At 29.4% G+C, this 21,376-nt stretch overlaps 1 protein-coding gene across 2 annotated transcripts in view; it reads right to left on the bottom strand.

The window, feature by feature from the left end:
• Mctp (multiple C2 domain and transmembrane region protein) overlaps nucleotides 1-21,376 on the bottom strand; it is an 880,976-nt gene that overhangs the window by 40,270 nt on the left and 819,330 nt on the right. For both annotated transcript variants that reach the window (XM_075359495.1, XM_075359496.1), the window contains 3 exons: nucleotides 12,922-13,077; nucleotides 3,205-3,391; nucleotides 486-682 (listed from right to left, as the gene is read on the bottom strand). In XM_075359495.1, coding sequence (XP_075215610.1) covers nucleotides 486-682; nucleotides 3,205-3,391; nucleotides 12,922-13,077 — 540 coding nt within the window. The remainder of the gene's footprint in view (nucleotides 1-485; nucleotides 683-3,204; nucleotides 3,392-12,921; nucleotides 13,078-21,376) is intronic.

Genomic DNA, 21,376 nt, shown 5'->3' with positions numbered 1-21,376 from the left:
ACATACTGGCTACTGAAATAGCATGAATAGACCTGTCGATGTACAACACCTTCTCATTGACAGTGGTGCCAACATAACAACTACTACAAAATCGTCAGATTTATATGTCGGACTCTGTATTAACAGCTCAGAACATTATGCCGTATTGAACTGACATCTGAAAGTAATAAAAAAATGCAACCTTTAGAGGTTTTTTTTATTAATCTTCTTTACCAAAAGATTGCAAAGTTCAACTTTCCAGATGAATTATTAACATATAAAATAAGATTCAATAAAAGGTATTGACATATAGTTATATTAAGATTTTCACTTATATCTGGGAAATAAGAAATTAATTTCTTAGCGACTTCTACAGTATCAATACATTAAAGGAGAGGTCTATCCCTTTATGAGCATTTTATTGTCTTGTTAACAGGTATAGAGTAAAGTAACAATATTTAAGGAATAAATTATTAACACTAATAAAATGTGCAGTTATTACTTACAAAGTGAATATTTTTTGCCAAGACGGTGCTAATGTTTTATATTCCGTCTGTGTTTGTAAACGAGCATTAACTAACTCAAGAACACAGAATGGATCTGATTTTCCTCCTAAATCAGCAGCTGCCAAACCTTGAGCTCTATAGACACGAACAGTCAAATGTCCCACATCTCTTAAATTATGGAATGTACGTAATAAAGTCTGAAAGTATAGAACAGATAAAATATTTAATAAACTTTTTTTAATAAAAGAATATGAATATATTTTACATAATATTTATAAAACTTTTAATGTTGAAATAATAAACTTATATTCTTCTTTGTGTACAAATTTTGTAATAAATTATTAAGATTTTATTCTTAAAAATAGTCATAATAAAACATTACCCTTTCTTTTAAAAGTCTGTTGATTAATTACATTCAAAAGTAAACAATGAGGTGAAATGATTTATCTCCAAATAAAAGTTGGTGTATTGTCAAGAGGTTACATAAATATTTAATGCAAAAGTAGCTTCAATTTATTGTAAGTTATTCAAACTGAAAAGTTAGAAGTTAATATTAGTAGGAAGATATACTTTAGACAATGGATCTTATCCTTTATTAATAACACTTTTGTAAATTTCATTTTTACCTCTAAATTCTACTAAAAATGACTTGTTTTTACCTCTAAAACATTTGAAAAATTTTGTATTTTAATTAATACCACATTAAAAAATTATGTTTAATAAATTACCATCTGAGAGGATACGCCAAAAAAAAACAATTTTATATTTTGTATTATACTGAGATTATAATATAAAATTAAATTTAATTATTTTATTAAAATTAATCTTTTTTAGAATGATAATTTAATATTCTTCTGTACTGTTAAATTATATTTTTAATTCTATTAACATAAACCACCTAGTACAGAATATTGAGGTAACATATATCTTACCTTAATTTTATCATGATAATACTACTTTTGTGGGATCGCACATCCTCAGTCATGACTGAATTTATTTTATTAAAGTGTACTTTAAATATTAAAAAATTAACAATATACTACATTACTGAAATAAATAATGCACATGGAGTAGTGTTTGTTAAACTACTGTAACGAACATTACATCACGTGTATGGTTTATTTTAGTAACACAGTATTCTGTTAATTTTTTTATGTTTTTATTCAATGTGCAATTTAATAAAATGAATTCAATCATGAATGAGGATGCAGGATCCCTCAAAAGTACTATCATGATAAAATTAAGGTAAGAAATTTCTTATCTCAATATTCTGTATTAGGTGATTTATGTTAATAGAATTTAAAATGTAACATAATTAATTACTCACTTTAGATTTCTGAAACTTAAGATTTGAATCTCCCTTGGAAGGATATAGTATCTTTCCTAGATAATACAAAAATGTAAAAAAATATGTATGCAATAAAAAATTCTTTTTTTTGACTGAAAGTATAATTCAGTCATGTAATATAATCAAATGTGGTCTATACTTATATGTTTCAAGTCCATAAGAGACACAAGTCGCTCTTGATAATGGTTGAAGCATACCATGTGAGGCTTCTAATGGAAAAAAATGAGTGACAAGGTTTAACTATATGATAAATTTAAAATATTTTTTTATTACTGTTATGTCTGATTTTAAGTTGAACTAAGAGAAAAATTTCATGCCAGTTCACCTTATGTCTAAATATAATGATACATAAACCAAAAACTACATTCTTTTTTTACCACAATTAATTCTAAGCAATAAAGACTTAAATTCAATAATTCAATAACAAACAATCAATCAGTAATAAAATATATTCAAACACAAGGATAAAACAATATTAAAATTCTGCTAGCTAAGTTCTTTTTGTTTCTTGAATTTCAAAAAGATTCAAAAATTAAAATTAAAAATTATTTATAATGAAATTCTACCACCCATGTACTGTTATCAGAGTTAGTGGGGTTCTGCAAGGAGCAAAAGGTATTAAAAAGACTGTATTATTCCTTGTAACTGATGAAAATACCTTTTTATCAATGAGCAACTGGCTAGATGGCTAGAAGGCTAGAAGAAAACATCTTTGCTAACAAATTGTGGATAATGAGACAAATGTTTCATACTTGTTTAATGATTGGTCATATCTATATAAATATTAGACTAATGCTCTACAAAGATCTAATAGTGTGCTGGGATCATAAAAATTAGCTCTGAAAAGAGAGCTATCTGAACATTTGGGAAACACCAGACAATGAAACTTCCTTTCTAGCTTATGTGTAGTTTGCTGCTAAATTAATAATCATTGCAATTTGTACCTTGTTATTCCAAATTATTTTCTTTTAAGAAATAAAAAAAAATTTTTTTTATTTATGTCATTTTTTTAGATGTCAGAAATCTTCATCTCTTTATGTTCTTGAAGGAATTAAAAAACTACTTGAATAAAAGACAAAAATTTCTAAAACACAGCTGAGTGGAAAGATATAGATTATTGAATTAACAGTGATGTAAAAATTATAATTGAGATTAAATTGTTAATTGACTTTTTCTAATAATATGAAATCAAACTCTACTTTTTAAATAATATTTATAAGTAAGTAATTGGAAAACCTAATTTCAATGAAAAAGTAAGTGTTTTATCTTTCTGGAAATAAAATTATGCCGATAAATAGCTTAATATACCCATTCACATAATAAGCTACTCTCTTTATAACACAAAAAATGATAAAAGATTAATTAACTTACATATCTGTCTTCAATCATTATTCTTTCTCTTGGGTTTTCTTCATAGGTTGTTAAATCAGATATTGTTTCTGATGCAGTGGTTCCACTAATTGTTAATAAAAGAAAAATAGTACCAGCTCCATCGTCTAAATCTTGTTTAATTCTATGAGTCTTTTCTCTCTCTAGTTGACTAAGATCTATACTACATCTGTAAGTTTAAAAAAATTCAGTTAATAAAAAAACAAACTATAAAGGTTAGATCAGAAAAAATAAAACAAAGTTGCAACATTTAATTATCTCTTTTAGATACATTAGTGACAACTTTGAAGTCCTATTCCAGAAGTCCACTTCTTTTTCTTTGAACTTTTAATGTTTTTTCTATTTAGAATATCTAGAGTTTAAAATTAACATATTAGGTGTAATCTAATTCTTTAAATGAAAAAAAAATAAATTAAGAATCATCAATTATTAGTTTATACTAACAAAGTCATTAATAAAGAACTTGTTATATAAATAATGAGGATGGTTTCCCGATAATGAAAATTTTCCTTTTTTATAGAAAATATTATCCATATCAGGAATTTTAAAACTCTGCACCTACAGTATATATTTTGCAATACTCATCCTGCCAAGCTACCATTCTAGAATTTTATAGTGATGAATGGAATAATGTTTTATTTTTATTATTGACATTATTTTAAAAATGTTATTTTTATGTAATACTTTCTGTAACTGTACTATTGATAAAAATAATACAACAGAATAGTTATAGGTGTCTGATTGCCTATATAACTGCTTGCAGATCGCATTCAGATTTTGAAGTTTTTAGATGGTATAGTTTAGTAATATTGCATTATAGTTATACTGTTCTGTTGAAGTGGTTAATAAGTAGGTCTACATAAAAGTGGAATGCTGATTCTGAGATGGTGAGGGGCACTAGTACGGGAAAGGTGGCTGAATGGTAGGGTATGGGGACAGCCCGCAGGAGTGCGTTCTCTGTTGATGCTCATGGGACTTCACTGAGTTCCTGTCATCCCTTTCTGATAAACGACCATGATGTGAGCAGCATGGTTATGAGCAAATGCAAGTTGGATGGACAGCCTGTGGTGCCTACATTTTATATGTGTCTGATTGTAGATGGGCGTTTCTTCGCTGATCCCTGTAGGACTTCACCATTTCACTATCTCCTTTTGGTAGTCGATACTGCAAATCCCACCAGAGACTATTTTATGCTTTTTGTCAGGTCTGGTCTTTGCATGTTGTCAAGCGGGGGGGTTTAGTTGGCAAGAGCACCCGCCATTATCATCTGTGCAGGCAGATGGTGGCTGGTAGAGCTTTCCCCTCCTTTGATGTAAAAAGAAAGTAGGTCTAATCAAAAATCATTTTAATAAAACCATAAATTAATCTTACAAGGAGAAAAATAATTAAAGTGTTTATGAGTTAATATTTGTTAAGTAGACTTGAAGTTTTCATGTAATAAGTTGTAGCCAAAAATAAAAATAGTGAATTTACAACAAATTAAACAAGATTAAATAAATATAAAATAAAAAATATCAAAAGGAATTAAAGATTATAAATTAAAATTTTTACTATGGCAATAATTTTTATACAGGACAGTTCCTTGGCCACTGAAGTATAAAAAAAAATTTATAAAGAAAATTAATAAATGTATACATCCCTTATAATGTGATGATTCAAAAATATCTGGAGCATTTCAGGGAGTAGGATCTTGGAGAATGAAGATAGAGATGTAAGGTAAAACCCCCAACAGCTGATATCTTGTATAATAAATAAGTTCCTATAGATCACTAAAGTTAAACAACATTGGGTGGTCAATTTCACTACACGTTTTTTGAATTTATTAGTGACTAATTATAGTAGCAGTTACTGTAACTAATTACTGAAGCAGTAATTCAAAATTTAAAACTAAATTATTTTTTTATAGAAAACTACAAATAAATAATGCATGTATGATGCACTAAATAAAGATTTAAAGAGGAATAGTAAAGAAATATTTTTTAACAAAACAATTTTTTAAGCAAATTGTTTACATTTTAGTCTCTTCAAATTGTTTTAAGTTTTCTACCAAAGAATTCAAAAACTGATATTTTCAGCAAAAGCAGTGGACAGAGATTGAGCCAAACAACCACAGGAAATATAAAATTTTCTTTTATAATATGGATGACCACAATAAAACAGATTAACCAGTAAAGTAGACCACAGTAGTATGTATTTGCTTATTATTCATAAGATCTTGTGAATTTTACTTGGTTTTGAAAGCAACACATTATCATATTTTTCTGAAAATATATAACTGTTTCATATAAATTTTGATTATTACAATCATATAAGCATAAACCTTAATAGATGAACTAAATACTTTTTAAGGTTCTGATATTTCATTATGCACAAAATAAATATATAAGCTTGAGGAATATTGTAGATAGAATTGTTTAGAGGTTAATGTTGATAAAATCGAAGTTGTAATCTTTAATAAAAGTCGTAAAACAAGAAAAAAATTCTAAATTTTATCTACTAGTATAAGGGTGAGATAGTAATGATTTCGAATCTTTATATTTAGTAGGAAATACCTTTTTATAATTCAAGTTTATGCTATCTGACTAGTAAATATAAAGCTAGTTTAGCAAGAAATGCAATGAGCCAGGTAATATATGAAATAAAGTATAATGATTTTTCTGCTGTGTTTTTTTAATATGACAGAGACTATTCTGATTTATGAGACCTCTAATGCCCTTGATGAAATTGAAGTTGTTCAAAAGAGATTTTTGAAATCTTTATTTCATCTATCAAGAAGCAAACTTCTGGTTATACATATAGTTGGGCATGAGTTTGATTTAGTTCAATTAAGAGCAAAGATAATTAAAAGAGTTTTAAATTGATGTCTAAGTAATGACGTATTAGGCATACATAATGATGTTTGCCTAATAATTATTAAACTTCCAAAATTATGTTATAATAAACAGCTGGGTTGTTAGTAAATATAATTGGTGCTCAAAACAAAGACAGCAGTTATATGAGGTTAATTTTGAGGGATTATAGCTGGAACAAGATGTGGCTAAGATAAAGGAGGGTAAATTTTAAATTTAAAAAAAAGTCTGACAAGCTGTGTTCCGATATTTAAGTCCTACAACTGTGGATTATTTCTGATGCATAGCGTACACACAATTTGATTTAAAATATTTAATTTAATTGAATAAATTTCACTTGTCCAGATGGCAGATTGGTGTAGCCATGAGGCTTAACACACCAGGTAACGAGTCAAACGGGAAATCGAGTTTGAGACCCGGCCAAACTTAGTTATTTTTTTACTCTTTAAATATTATTCATTTTTTAAATTCTACCACTCACTTTTGGTGTTACAACATAGGAGACCACTACAACAGCATTTTTTGGGTTGGGGATGTGAGTTCACAAAATCTTTTTTTGCAAATATTGTTATTTTTTAATTGTTAACAAATGTGCTTAAGAAAAATTTGACCTTAATTAGGCAAAATCTCAAGATACTGAGGGTGACCTTGCTCTACAGCCTCATCCCCTTAACCTTTTAATTTGAAAATATAATAGCATCAATGCCCTATATATAGAAGTAATCTGACTAAGTTTGGTCTAAACTGGTCCAGTAGTTCTGGAGATATAAGGTGATTTAGAGGCCAATACCAAACATATACATACTAACATTAACATCTGGGAAATTTCCATCCAATTTTTTGGGTTTCTTAGGTGTAAAAACATCAAGATCTGGAGAAAACTGCATATGCCCAAATTGGACCAATTAAAATATTTTCACTTCTAGAGCTACAGCTCTGCTACAGCGCTAGAAGGGAAAATAAAAGTAGGAGGATAATTACTACAGGGGAATGCTGATCAAATTTGCTATACTAGCTATAATCTAATCTATAAATATGTAAAAATGATGTAAAGGTAGAACAATGTATTAAGAGTAGTGGGTTAAAAAAGAAAATTATTATGGATCAGTTACATATTAATAACCAGAACTCATTAATTTTGAATTGTGAAGGGGAAATGCGCAACTGGATCCTGAACAGGATTATCAGTTATGTAACAGTGATCAGAATAATTTGTATCATTTTCTGATGAACTGCCCTGTCTACATAATTTTATGTAAATGGTATTACAGTACATCTGATGGTCATTGGAATATTACAGATTTATTAAAAAATAATCACTTTTGATACAGTGAATAACTTGTATAAATTTTTGGATAAAGCACTGATAAACTTTAATTAAAGCGAGGATTAATTTTTTAGACCTATTAATTATATAATTTTCTGTTTGAGTGTAATTCTGATTGTGTTCCACTTATCAATTAGTATTTATTATACAGAGCAATGTTTTATTTAAAAATTGTAAATTGAATTTCAATGATTTAATTAAGAACTATAATTTTTGAAATAATAATTTATTTTATTAATTTTTAATCTCTTTTCTTTAACTCTGCTTTATTCCTATAATTAATTTTGTTTAATTTTCTATGATCAGCTTAGATGCGTAACTATTTATTTTTATGCTTGATGGAAATAATTTTCTCTTTGCTTTGTTTAATTTTTATAACTAGTGTTATTTATGTTAAGTCTACCTTTGTATACAAAAGTACTGGTTTAATTTTGATTGTGTATGAATCTAATTGTTTCTTTTTGTTTACCAAACTTCATGTATAAATTTTAACCTTGAAAGCAATTATAAAATAAACTTTCATTTTGTAATTTTAAACACATTTTCAGTTATTTGTCAATAAGTAGATTTTTTATTATTAGACTAGATTTTTTATTTAGTTTTTTATGGTTGACAGTTGACAATGATGTTGCATTAGGTTATGAATCAAGGTAAAAAAGGTACATGTTTGTGACATAAGTACTACCTGCAACAATTTGTCAAAGGAAGTGTATAATAGCTATGAAAAGGTCTTTTGTAAACACATATATATTTAAAAAGTATATCATGCCTTAAGTTTGTTGTTTTAAAGTAAACTATACAAGTATATTTAAGAATATCATCATCAGTGAACTTATTTCTAGCATCTAAAGTATCAGTAAATATGATTAGCAGATTAGCATAGATTCTAATCATGCCTTCTCATAAATCATTTGTTTATTAGCTTAAGAAAAAGAGCTGGATAATGACTGATAAACACAGTAGAGTGTAAATTAATTCGAACACAAGGAATATTTCTTGTTTATTTCTATGTTGTGGCTACTCTGCTTGATCACACCCATTCTTTAAGCTATCTGTATAATGTTAGGTTATTTATCAATCTTCATGTTATAAATAGTGTTTTGTGAAAGTTTATTTCATTTTTTATTATAAAATCATATTTTTGTATTTTTTCATCTGTGTGTCTTGATTATATGATAATGGACATAGTTTCTAAAAAGAGTTTGAAAATTATTTCTCTTTGTGGGTGTACCAATATGACAAAATGACAAATAACTTCTAAGTGTGGTATTGGACTAGGGAAAGTGACTGCTATTTTAAAGCAATTTAAAGAAACTGGTTTCTTTTCACCTCATAGGAAAGGCAAATGTGGCCGTAAATGAAAAACTACTCCAATACAGGATTGGTTATTAGAGAATAAATGTAAACTTGATCCAAAATTATCTGCTGTGCATTTAAATCAAATAGTAGATGGCATGTTGAAAAGTGATTATATAACAAGATCATGAAGGAAAGGATTGTGATACAACTTCAAAACAAATTTCCATAAGGCAATGTAGTGTTTCAACAAGATTTGATGCCATGCCAACTGCCAAAAAAGTGGAAAAATGTTTTGAAAAACATTAAAGTAATCCTGTGGCCAGGCAACTCCCCAGGCTTAAACCCAATTGAAAATCTTTGGATAATAGTCAAAAAACGACTTTCAAAAATGAATTCTACCACAAAAATTGATCTTATTAAAACAATAACATTGGTATGATTTCATGATGAAGAAAAAAATGCGTAGACACATGTTGAATCAATGCTAAATTGTGTACATGAAGTGATTAAGAATAAATGAGGGCAGATTAATTATTAGATATTCACAAATTATTTTTTTTTCTAAATAAATTAATATCTGTGTTTGGATTAATTTACTTACATGCTATTGTAATATTAAACTGTAATCAATAAAAAATTTTAAAATGTGAGGATACATAAAACTGTTATGGATTGGAAACTAATCTTAGTTGCAGGTTTAATGGAAACAGTAAAAAAGTTGAGGGTTTCTGTTTCATGATTAGGAAGCAGGAAATACTAAGTTCTTGATCTTATGTAAAGTTTTGTTGGTATAATCTATTAAGGTTTTGTTGAAGTTATGTACAAAATAATGATTCATTATTTTTAACTCATTTTTACTGAGATTAAACAAAAGTTTGAAAATAAAAAAAAGCAAGAAGTTTTCAAATTATCTGTAATATTCATTTTATGATTTTAACTGCTAAAAAATGAGCATAAATTAAGAATAAATAATTTGCCTGATACTAATGCCACTTGACATATATACTGTAGTATACTCTGTATTATAATGTGTAGAAATAAGTATATGTTTCACTTTTCTATATTGTGGATTAAAGAAATCAGAATCTGCTTTCAATGGAGACTTTTTTCATCTCTTTAAATTACAGAATATCTCTTATTCCTTTTTCTTGCATAAGACTAATCTTACCAGAGCAGCTGCCAGCTCTTTGTTGGCAGATTTTCAGATCTTATGGACAGACAGCATTTGCTATCTGTAGTTCTCAGGTCAACAATGTTTCTGATTCAAATGTTTAGAAAAATTGAATAACTGTTTCAGTAAGTTGATGTGCATTTTATTTATTAACTTCTTTAACAAATGGAGCTACAATATTTTATCTACTAAATGAAACATTTCTAGCAAGTCTTGAGCACTTTCTTAAGTTGAAAAATTAACTATGTCAAATAAATTATAAGTAAATTTTCAAAAGACCAAACAAACTATCACTATTTTAAATATGGTAAAATTACAGTTAGAACTACTGTCCTTATATTAACTTTAATCATGAATTAAAATTTTAAATTAGTATGATTTTTTCAGCACTAACAAATTAATCCACATATATTCACTACCACAATGCAACCTTAAAAAGAAATTTAAAAAATGTTCAAAAGCAGTAAATTTAAACCAAGACTAATCTAAAGACAAATTAAATTTGTTGTTAAAATTCATATCAGTAAAGAATCTTTGTTAGAATGTTAAAAATAATTGCAGGCAAGCTGCAATTTTAGTTAAACTTGAAGTACTGAGGACATGCAGCACCATATTGAAATGTTTAAAATAAATGCTGAGTTTGTTGTCTTGATAATGTATCATTTTACTGTTTCTTCAGTGTAGGTTTATTTGATTGCAAAGGTTGCCATAACTTAATTTCTAGCCAGAAGGGATAAAGATAAAGAAATAACAACTGAATAATTGGTTCAGTAATGAAAATAAAATTACCCCATGTAGTAACAAAGCTTCAAACATTGTACAATATAAATAACTTAAAGAAATCTGTCTTGAAAAATCTGTCATTCTGTTTCCAGAGATGTTTCTCTATTTATGATTACAGTCATTTGACTAATTTTCCATTAATTTTGTTTTTTTATTTCCATTCATATGACAATAACCACAAAGCATTTTACAAAATTATTCTTAAATATTAGAAATGTTCTTTTTGAGAATTACTGTAGTGTTATGATGGAGCCAACTGTAACTGGCTTTGCCTTAGGAATTTTAAAAAGTCCTACCTTCTTATCGGACTCTGGTATAATATTTATTGTCAGAAAATCATTGGCTGATCATATAGGGTTTTTTCTATACATTACTTTTATCTTAAAATTAAATCTAATTCTAAAATTATTAATATATGACAAGGTTATTGAAATATTGCAAGCCAAATTCATTTGGTAGAAAGATAGTAGAACCGAAAAATAAATAAAGCATTAAATTCTTTCATTTTTAATTTCCTTAACTGCAATTTTAGAAATTAATTATTTAAAAACCAGGTTGATTAAGTTTGTCATCTTAGATGTATCTGAGAATGAGAAAACAAGGGAGAAAGAGAAAGCAAAATTTAGGGGAAGTGATAGAGAATAGAGTTAATATGTAAATATTTTTGAGGCAAATCTTTATTAATTCAAAAGTTAATAAAATATGAGAAAAATATATTTTTAATAAATTACATCAGTGAATGTAAAATAATCATTACTAATAAACAACAATTTAAAATAGTGAACATATATCTATCTATAAGATAATATTTTCATCATATTAAGTAAATTTTTACTAACTTTAGCAGTAAAATTTTCATGATTTGCACAGAAATGGTGAAGGATAATTGCATTTTTTTATCTTTTACTAATTTCCATTTATTAGGGGAAAAGAAAAAATAAAAAAATATATGTATGGTCTACCTACGACTGAGCTTACGAGATGTAATCCATTTTATTAATTTATAAAAATTAATTTTTAATGTAATTCTTTCTGGTATTTTAAATTCATGGAGTGATGTTTGTATTTAATATTAAAAACTGTCATTAAACAAATTTAGAATTCAAGTTATTTCAGGAGGAAAGTAAAACTTTTTAATAGGCGAATTATACTGCTGAGCTTAGGGGGTGATATACATGAATCGACTTGTTTATTAAGCAGTCCTCTTTTATAGATCTAATTTTCAGGGAACTGATTAAAACTCTACAAGACTGATATAGTTTGTATCTGAACTTAGAGCCATTCTAACTGTCTAATGACAAACACTTCAAGTTCATTTACCCATGGATGTAATGTAAGTACAGGTCGTTTCTTTTCAGCAGGTACTTTATTGATATGGTGCATACTAAGTTTTTTTTTATGTGTAAAGAAAGTTACTGTTCACAGATACCTTCTTAATTAATCCATCTAAGTGTCTATTTTTGTATGTAACAACACAGTACTTTAGGAAAAAGTTCTCATCTTGATATGGTGTTCATTGGAATCACAATTGTTTGATCGATTTGATGCCATTCTTCAATTCTTTCTGTTTTGTTTAAACCTCAACATAAATACGACACCCTATGACCTCAGCTATTTTCTTTAAAAATCCAAACAAACTCTCTCCACAGTTTTCATCCTCTACACATCAGACTATCAAAAATTTAACTAAACCTGAATGTTTAAATATATGAATAAAATATATGACCCATAAACCGTCTATTTTTTAAAGATTTTGTTAAAAACATTTTCCTTTCCTAGTTGTCTTAAGAGAGCTCTCCATCTTATATTTTATCAGCCCATGTAATTTTAAACATGCTTCTGCTATACCACTTTCTAAACGCCTGTATTCTTTTTGTTTTCCTTTTTCTATTGCCCATGTTTCCCTCCTTCATAGTAAAGATGTGCTATACCAGTGGTTCCCAAACTTTTCTAAGTCGAGGCACCCTTTCTGAGTCGCAGCACCCTTTTCCAATTCAAATTTTTCCATGGTGCCCTATCCTAAGTAAAAGTATGACTACTCATAAGTAAGAGATAAAAATAAATAAAACTTGTGTATCTTCATTATTTGTTTACCTTATAACCATTAAATCAATAATTATAAATGTCTTGGTTCAATTAATTATGAAGCTTTTACAATATTACCTTCTCCCTAAAAACAATTCTGAAGGGGAATAAAGAGTATATTAAAAATATCTTTTTATGTGTCTCTAAATAATAGTTCTGTTAAAAATAATTAACAGATACATTACCTGCCCATAAAGTCATCCTTAGATCTATCTTTATCCCAGACTGTGACCTCTAGTTCTTGCGATTGGTCATCATATAAATGAAGATCAAATTGCTCTAACCAGCTAGGATTTAATGTTTTATAAGCTACTTTACTTTTATATTTTTCATGACCTAACCTGAAAACAAAAACAACAAAATAAATTTACTGACAAAAAACAAAATCATAAATAATTCAGGGGTTCAGTTTTGGGTTATTCTACTTAATCTTGGCTTTATTAATTTATTTGAGGAATGAATACTTACATGAAATAAAATTACAATAGATTGTGGAGTTCGTTAACTAATGTTTTGTAATTTAAAGTAGAAGTTTTCACAAGTTAATATATGAAAGACTAGTTAGAACTTAGTGGAAATACATTAAAACTACATTAAATAATATTATTTTACTAATAAAATTTGTTCATAAAATATGATTCTGGTGGTAATTTAACTGGCTACATCTAGTGACTACACCAAAAAGTGTCATTATTAAGAATTAACAATTCCGGTCAGCCATGGCATTTTCACATGCTACAAAAATTTGTCATTCATCTCATCCTCTGAAACAATACCTAACGGTGGTTCAAGAGGTTTAAAAAATAAATAAATGGTAATTGTATAAGTAGACTGAAAAAAAAGATTAATTCAAATACACTAAATAAAATTTTGACTAATTAAAAAGTAATAATTTGTTGGTTAATTAATTGATGGTTTTGAATATGACAGATTTATTGTCAACTAATTTACTATCCAATCTTGAAACTTATATATGGGTGTATGGAGTAGAGATGTAGCATATAAAAACTGCCAACCTCACTGAGACTTAAACCTGGATCTTCAGGAGGAAAGTTGAGATGGTACAATTATGCCATGGAATTTGAGAGATTTCTGTGGTAGAATTTATTATAATAATTTCTATGGCGAAGTGGTAGCATCTCTGCTTTTTGTTTGTTTGTTACAAATTCGATTCCCTGTTAAGTAAAATTTTTTGCAGATTAAAAGATTCATTATTCCATCAGTAACTCCCTTATTGCATCAGACTATTATTGCTGTATACAAAAAATAAATATATCTGTATTTTTTTCAATTTTCAACAATTGACTAACGAGGCCAGTAATTATGTTAAAGGATGGCATTATACTTACAAGAATTAAATACATAATTCATATTCAAGCTTATTCGGATTTTCACTTACACATTCATTTCATCATAGATCATGTGAGTATAATTATGAATTTAATGATGAAATTAAAGAGATTATGAATTAAAGTTTTACGATTCAGGTCTAGATCAACTTTATATAATAAATAGAAGAGAACAAAGTATGATATGATACAAAAGGTCTTATCCAGCATGAAACAATAAACAACCACATATTAGTTGAGGATAAAATGTCCAATTCAGAACAAAACATATAAACTAAACGCAAGAAACCATAATGATTAAATAAAAAACCATATGCTCTCCAGATGTTCATCATATGAGAGGATGTTAAATATAATTACTTCTGGTTTTGTACTTTTGTACATAAAATTGTACAATTCCTCTGTTATTCAACCTGAGAAATAGTATCATGCCTTTTAGTATTATTCGCTTCTATATTAGGTCTGGATAACATTAATGAGAAATCACATTGTATCATCTGTCACTGTAAGACACTAGTCATTAAAATCATACTGCAACTTAATCAATGTAGATGCAGTATTACATATTCAAAACTGTCACAGCAACTTTGTTTTTTGGGACAATATTCTTTGTTGAAATACATGTTAGTTGGTATCCTTCATGTTAATAATCTCAATTCTTAAATTATTTCATTTTAATTATTCCATTTGCTTTTAATAACATCATAAACATAGTTTATTTATAATATCATCTAACCTGTCTTGGACAAATAATGAACTTGTGATCAAAGTTGACATTTTGACCTACTATTTCAACAACTTCACTTTCTAGAATTCTGGGATACAAATAAACAAAAGTATACTTTATCATGAAATTAATTATGTGTAACCTGAAGATAGCTAAATAGAAACAATAGTGCTTTTTAAATCAAAACATATTAACATTCATACGGTCATAACAGTATGAAATTAAAAACTTGCTATATTGCGTACAATTTTGTCATAACATCACTTTCTGTAATCTGTAGCCCTAATGGGCTTTTATTTTTACTACAAGGAGAATCCATTTCGTGTTATAGTTTTTATCCATTTATAAAAATTTTTATATACCCTGAAGATTCAGAAATTAACTTCATAAATCCTTGTTGATTAGTTTTACTGCCTGCTTTTATAAAATATATAAGAACTTTTTTTTTATAAAAAATATTAAAATTTAAATATAATTTTAAGGCTTATCTTTATTTAAATTAAGATTAATATTTATAGATTTATCTTAGCAATAATTTTGTAATTTATTAATTTAAGATAATTATTATTTATTTAATTTTTTATAAACTCAGGGCTTATGTGTGGGTGAATGTAATATAAAATTCATAAGCATGAATCCAGAACATGTTGGATAGAAGACAAAGATAGTACCACTTGCTGATACCACTTGGAGATACGGCCAAACTCTGTATTACTATATTTATTTATTTTGTACACTTGTAACTATGAACCATTAGATCAAGCTGACTGGATATATGTTTAATCACAGACTCAAAGAATACATAGGACTGCAAGCCTTACACATAACAGCAGAATAAAAATTAACTAACTCACTCATTGGAGATTTATCCATAATATATAGATTTTACATAAAAAAATCATAAAAATTTTGAATTTAAAATATTTAAATGTGTAAACACATCAAATTTGGCTAAACTAATATATTAGCAAAAAAAAACAAAAAATATATAATCTACGATCTGACATGTATCTAACTGGTTTAAGATGGTTATCATGAACCTAACACCAACGTACAAGTATGGTATGTTCTCATAATTCAAAATACCATTTATTCTGAGAGAGATCTTTGAAGCAAAGCTTCTTAACCCAGGGTCTTGCTACCATGGTATTGGGGAAAGGCTCTCCCAATCGATTTAGTGATGAAAGTTCGGGCAGCCATGTGGAGATTGTGAAGATACATTGAGGCCAAGGTATTTGGGATGCGGTTTTGGGCCGGGCCAGTACCAGAACACAATGCATCGGATCTAAATTTTGTTCAGTTGCCCATCTCCCGCCTGTGGAAGAGGCTGCAGAGCCTTGCGATGGAAACATGGCAGCTAGAATGGGACACCATGACTAAGAGAAGATCCCTGTACAAGTTTATACAGGATCTAGGGGATGGTATGCCTCGATTTTCCGTTTTTTAGGGCAACGGGTGCCCAGGTGCTCAGCGACGCTGTTAATTTGAACCAATATCTGTTTTGGTTCCGCCTGGCAGCTGATGAGCTGTGCATCTGTGGGGAGGTCCAGTCAAATGAACACCTGATGTTTGACTGCCCTGCTCTTGGGGGGGCCAGAGACTGGACCACTCTGGAACTTAGAGTCAAGGGGAAACTTGGAAACCCACAAGCGGCAAGTCAATGTGGCAAGAGCCGCATTGTCGAATCGTATGGGAGTTCCTTGATGCGGTTCCTATGTTCAACCAACATCAGTCGATTACTTAAGGGAAAAACTCCTAACGCACTGCTGTGGGAAGCTAACCTTGAGATATATGGCTGACCACCAGCTAATTAAGGTTCCAAGCGCTTTAATATGCTGGACAGATACTTTGCTGGCATTCAGCGACCTAGGCGTGGCAACGAATTGCTGTCTAGACAAAGTAAATTTTAATTTACGGATGTCATATATATTTTTAGTAATTAAAGGGGTGCGCCTACCCATTTTAGTAAATATATGCCAAGTGAACGGATGGGACACGTAAGCCGATGGTGTATGGCACCGCGCTTAGTCCGCTCACGCTGTTAGGTAAGCTCTAGAAGCTATTTAGGACACTGGTCGCTAAACTGTTTTGAGGCTCAGTAGCCATTTGTGGCATGCTTTAGGGCAGCCGAATGGGGTAGTGGCGGGAGAAATGTCAAGCAAACCACTAACTCAGGGGGTTTCGGCGGACGCCGTCTCTGTGATGCACAAGCTTAGGAGGATTGCTCAAATGGATTACGGGTTGTCGGGCCGTCATTTGTACATGGTGTACCGAGGTGTATTCAAAAGTATGACTTCTTACGTTTGGGCGCATAGGTTGGAAAGAAATCGAGCACTTATTCAAAATTTAAGGAGTGCCCAGCCTTAATCGTATGCACTGGTGTTTTTAAAACAACCTCCTACGAGTCTACCACTGTATTGTGAAAGGCTTTCCCAGTCGATTTAGTGGTGAAAGTTCGGGCGGCCATATGGATATTGCGACGAGTCAGTGAGGCCGAAGTATTTGGGATGCGGTTTCGAGCCGGGCATGTACCGGAGCGGAACGGTGATCTCAATGCACCGGTTCTAAATTTCGAACAGCTGCCCATCTCCCGCCTGCGAAAGAGACTGCAGAGCATCGCGATGGAAGCATGAGAGCTGGAATGGGACATTATACTTAGAAAGGGAAGATACTTGTATAACTTTATACAGGATTTGGGGTAAACGGTATGCCTCGAGCTCGTTTTTAAGGGCAACGGGTGCTTGGTTGCTCATCAACCACGCTAATTTGAACCAATATCTGCTTCGGTTCCGCCTGACAACTGATGAACTGTGCGTCTGCGGGGAGGACCACTCGAATGAATACATGATGTTCAATTGCCTAGCTCTTGGTGGGGGGGGGGGGGGCAGAATTCAGGCCACTCTATTACTTAGAGGCCAACGGGAAAACTGACCACTCATAAGCGGCGAGTCAATGTGGTGAGAGGCGCATTGTCAGACCATGTGAGAGTTCCTTGATGTGGTTGCTTTGTTTAACAGACATCAGCAGTTTGCCTAGGGAAAAGACTCCTACCGCGCTCCTGTAGGAAGCTAACCGAGAGATGTGCTGGGTATCAGTCAGATTAAGGCTCCAAGCGCTTTAATGGTGGACAGGTACTTGTTGGCATTCAGCGGCCTAGGCGTGGCAGCGAATTGCTGTCTTTGATGAGATAAATTTAACTATTGATAGTCATATATGTTTTAGTAGTTGACGGGGTGCGCATACCCATTTTAGTGATATATGACAAGTGGGCGGTGGGACACGCAAGCGAGTGGTGTATGGTACCACGCTTTTCGGATCGCTTCGCTCACTCCACGGTCTAGCCAGGAAGCTCTGCCCTCTGGACCCTTGACGCGTTCGTATCCGTATGTTTATAAGAATATTAAGTATTTTACAGAAATATTTTAAGAAAAGAAATATTAGTGCGTAGCGAATATTTTTCTAAACATTTTGGTGTTTTTATATTTAAAACAGGGTTAAGGAGTAGATATAAAATTAAATAGTTTTTAATAGAAATATAATGTTTAACGCTAGCCATATTGGTAACAGGGAAGCCATATTGGCTTCTTCGTTTAGTGTTGTGTGTGTTTGGGTAAGGTTAAGTTAGTTGGCGGTCCAGCTGCCGCTATTAGTGCAGGGTGGACCAAGTGATCCGCCGGCCAGATGCGTGCAAACGACTCTCCCGCTAAATAAAGAATTCTTTTTTTTTTACTGCTAATTATTAAATAATAATCCCTTTATTTTATTAATAAATAAAAATACAAATATAAAATATAATTAAAAATAATCTACTCTTAGAAATTAAATTGAAGAATCTGTAAATTAATTGACACCGGACTGCTTCTAGCGGGAGAGAGTCGGCTGAGAGAGAGTTGCCGTGTGCAGCCGCTCGGCGTACCACCATTGGTCCGCTGTGCGCCAGTAGCAATTGAAATAAAAATGTGAGCACAAACAAACAAAAAAACAACCCACCCACCATACTTTTTTTTTGGAAAGTAAGGATTATATGAATTATTTATACTGCGTAGGAAGCTTCGCTTCCGTCGAGTGTCAACGCACCGACGCACTATTTTTATTACTATTTTTTTTAACCTAAATTTGTTTAACCGCTTTTATAATAGTGAAATTATGGAAAATTTTTCCACTATGAAAAATTCATGTGTACTTAGGCAGTGAAAGAATAGCTGTTGTAAATGGAAATTATAAATAAGTTAAGTGGATGATTTGCCCTAAATAATAAATCACAGAGTATGAAGGAGAAAATTTTCCTTATTGAAAATGATATTCTTATTGAGAATTATAAAGGATTACAACTGAATTCTTATAAAGAATTATAACTGCAAAAAAGCAGAAAACTAAACTCATAAAATTTGATATCAAAATTCAAGTGTCTATAATGTTGTTTTAAGAAATCAGTCAAAAATTATAATTTATTAAAAACTGCGATAGAGAAAGGTTTTGTACATCATGAAATAAAACATTGTTATACATGTTTTATTTCTTTCCTTAGAATGGTTATTATGAAATAAAACAAAACAAAAATGAAAAACAGAAATAGGTAACATTTTAAAAGAATAAGTTATATTACAACATAAAATAAGACTTCTGTTGATTTGTTTTCCTCTTCAAGTATAATTTATGATTGATGAATGCGAGCATCTATCTTTCATTATTCATTCATTTTTTAATGGAAAAATAAAAAAATTGTTTTCCTTTTAGAGATGAGAAATAGGAATAACAAAAGATGTGAAATACAATAGTTGATTTTTACGCAGAGTGCTTTTGTATGTTAAATATGTTTTTATTTATTTACAGTTATATAACAGATATTTATTTTAACTGAGCAAACTATGTTATTTGTAAAATAGGATATAAAAGGAGCTTAAGAGATTTCTATTTTACTGAATACATTAACTAATGTTTACATCTAAGGAAAATCATTCCATTTTATGAATAAATCCGAATATAATGATTAAAAATTCCAATTGAAATAATATTAACATAACGAAGATACTTTTTTCTGTTTATAAATATGAAAATAGAATTATTATGTGATAGTATTTTCTTAATTTAATTAAATTATTTACCTCAAAGTTCATAAATTAGCAACTGTTCAGTATTAATTATATTATTTGTTATCTATTTTATTCTTAGACTTTCATGATAAAGTTTCTGTAATATTTTTTTTACTACAATAAATTAGTTCTTTCATAAAACAGTGTGCTTAATATGTTATATTTCTGATAATTTTTTGTAATAGCTACTAAATGATAAACTTTAATTTGTTTTTTTCATTTTATATGAGTAATTGTTCATGTGTAATTGTATATATATATATATACAGGGAGTTGGCTTCTTTATTTAGTCTTGCGTGTGTTTGTGTAAGGTTATGTTAGTTGGCGGTCCAGCTGCTGCTATTGGTGCAGGGTGGACCAAGTCATTCGCCTGCCAGATGCGCCCCAGCGACTCTCCTGCTAAAGAATTCTTTTTTTTACTGCTAATTATTAAATAATAATCTCTTTATTTTATTAATAAATAAAAATACAAATATAAAATATAAATAAAAATAATCTAATCTTAGAAATTAAATTGAAGAATCTGTAGATTAATTGACAACGGACTGCTTCTAGCGGGAGAGAGTCGGCTGAGATATACATACACACACACATTAATAAATTGCTTTTAACTATCAATTTATTACATTTTTATGATGTGGAAAGATTTTCTAACTTGTGAAAAATTACTAGCTTTTACTGATATTTACTGATGCAGAAGTTTCTGCATCTAAGACAGAGTCTAGTATTCCGATATTAATACATGTAATTGGACATAACCATTCTAATTTAAACTTAAATACCACTAAAAATGATGCTTTATTTGAATAATTGTATCTTTCTCAAAAAAAAACATTATGTTAAAACTCGTCAGGATTGATATATTATTTCTGGAAAAAAGATATAATTTATTTACTTTTATAATTTTATGTCTAATTATTACTGATGTATAAAGAAACAAGTCTAGCATTTTACAAAGAATGTCAGATATAAAAATCTATGAACAAAATGAACACAGAATCTTTTTAAGAACAAACAATTTTTGTATTTACAGTTTTATATGATTCTTTTTGTTCCAAGGGATTGATAACATTAACAGTTAAAAACAGAATATTGTGTTTACTGAATATACTGTACCATTAAAAGATTTATAAAAGCATAAATAATTTTTTAAAATCAAAACCTTGAAGAAATATATTTAGGAATAATCACATTGAACAAAATCATTTATTCAAGTTAACAGTAAATAAGAATTTTATGACCATATATAACATATTCTATATGGTACAAAAGTGTTAATATTTGGTTGAAACTGTAATGAATTTACAAAATAATAAATCTATTTAGTTAAAAATAATTATTTCAGTCCATTTTGTTTTGTTTTGTTTTGCATATTTAACATTCTTTATATGCTAAATATTAAATGCTAAATACAGGTCGTTTTTTCTTTACGTATAATAATAATTAAACTGAGAATTAAAAAAAAATTATT

This window comes from Lycorma delicatula, chromosome 3, assembly GCF_047948215.1.
Source record: "Lycorma delicatula isolate Av1 chromosome 3, ASM4794821v1, whole genome shotgun sequence".
Lineage (NCBI taxonomy): Eukaryota > Metazoa > Arthropoda > Insecta > Hemiptera > Fulgoridae > Lycorma > Lycorma delicatula.
The sequence above is the reverse complement of the archived record's forward strand: the minus strand, read 5'-3'. Positions and strand labels throughout refer to the sequence as shown.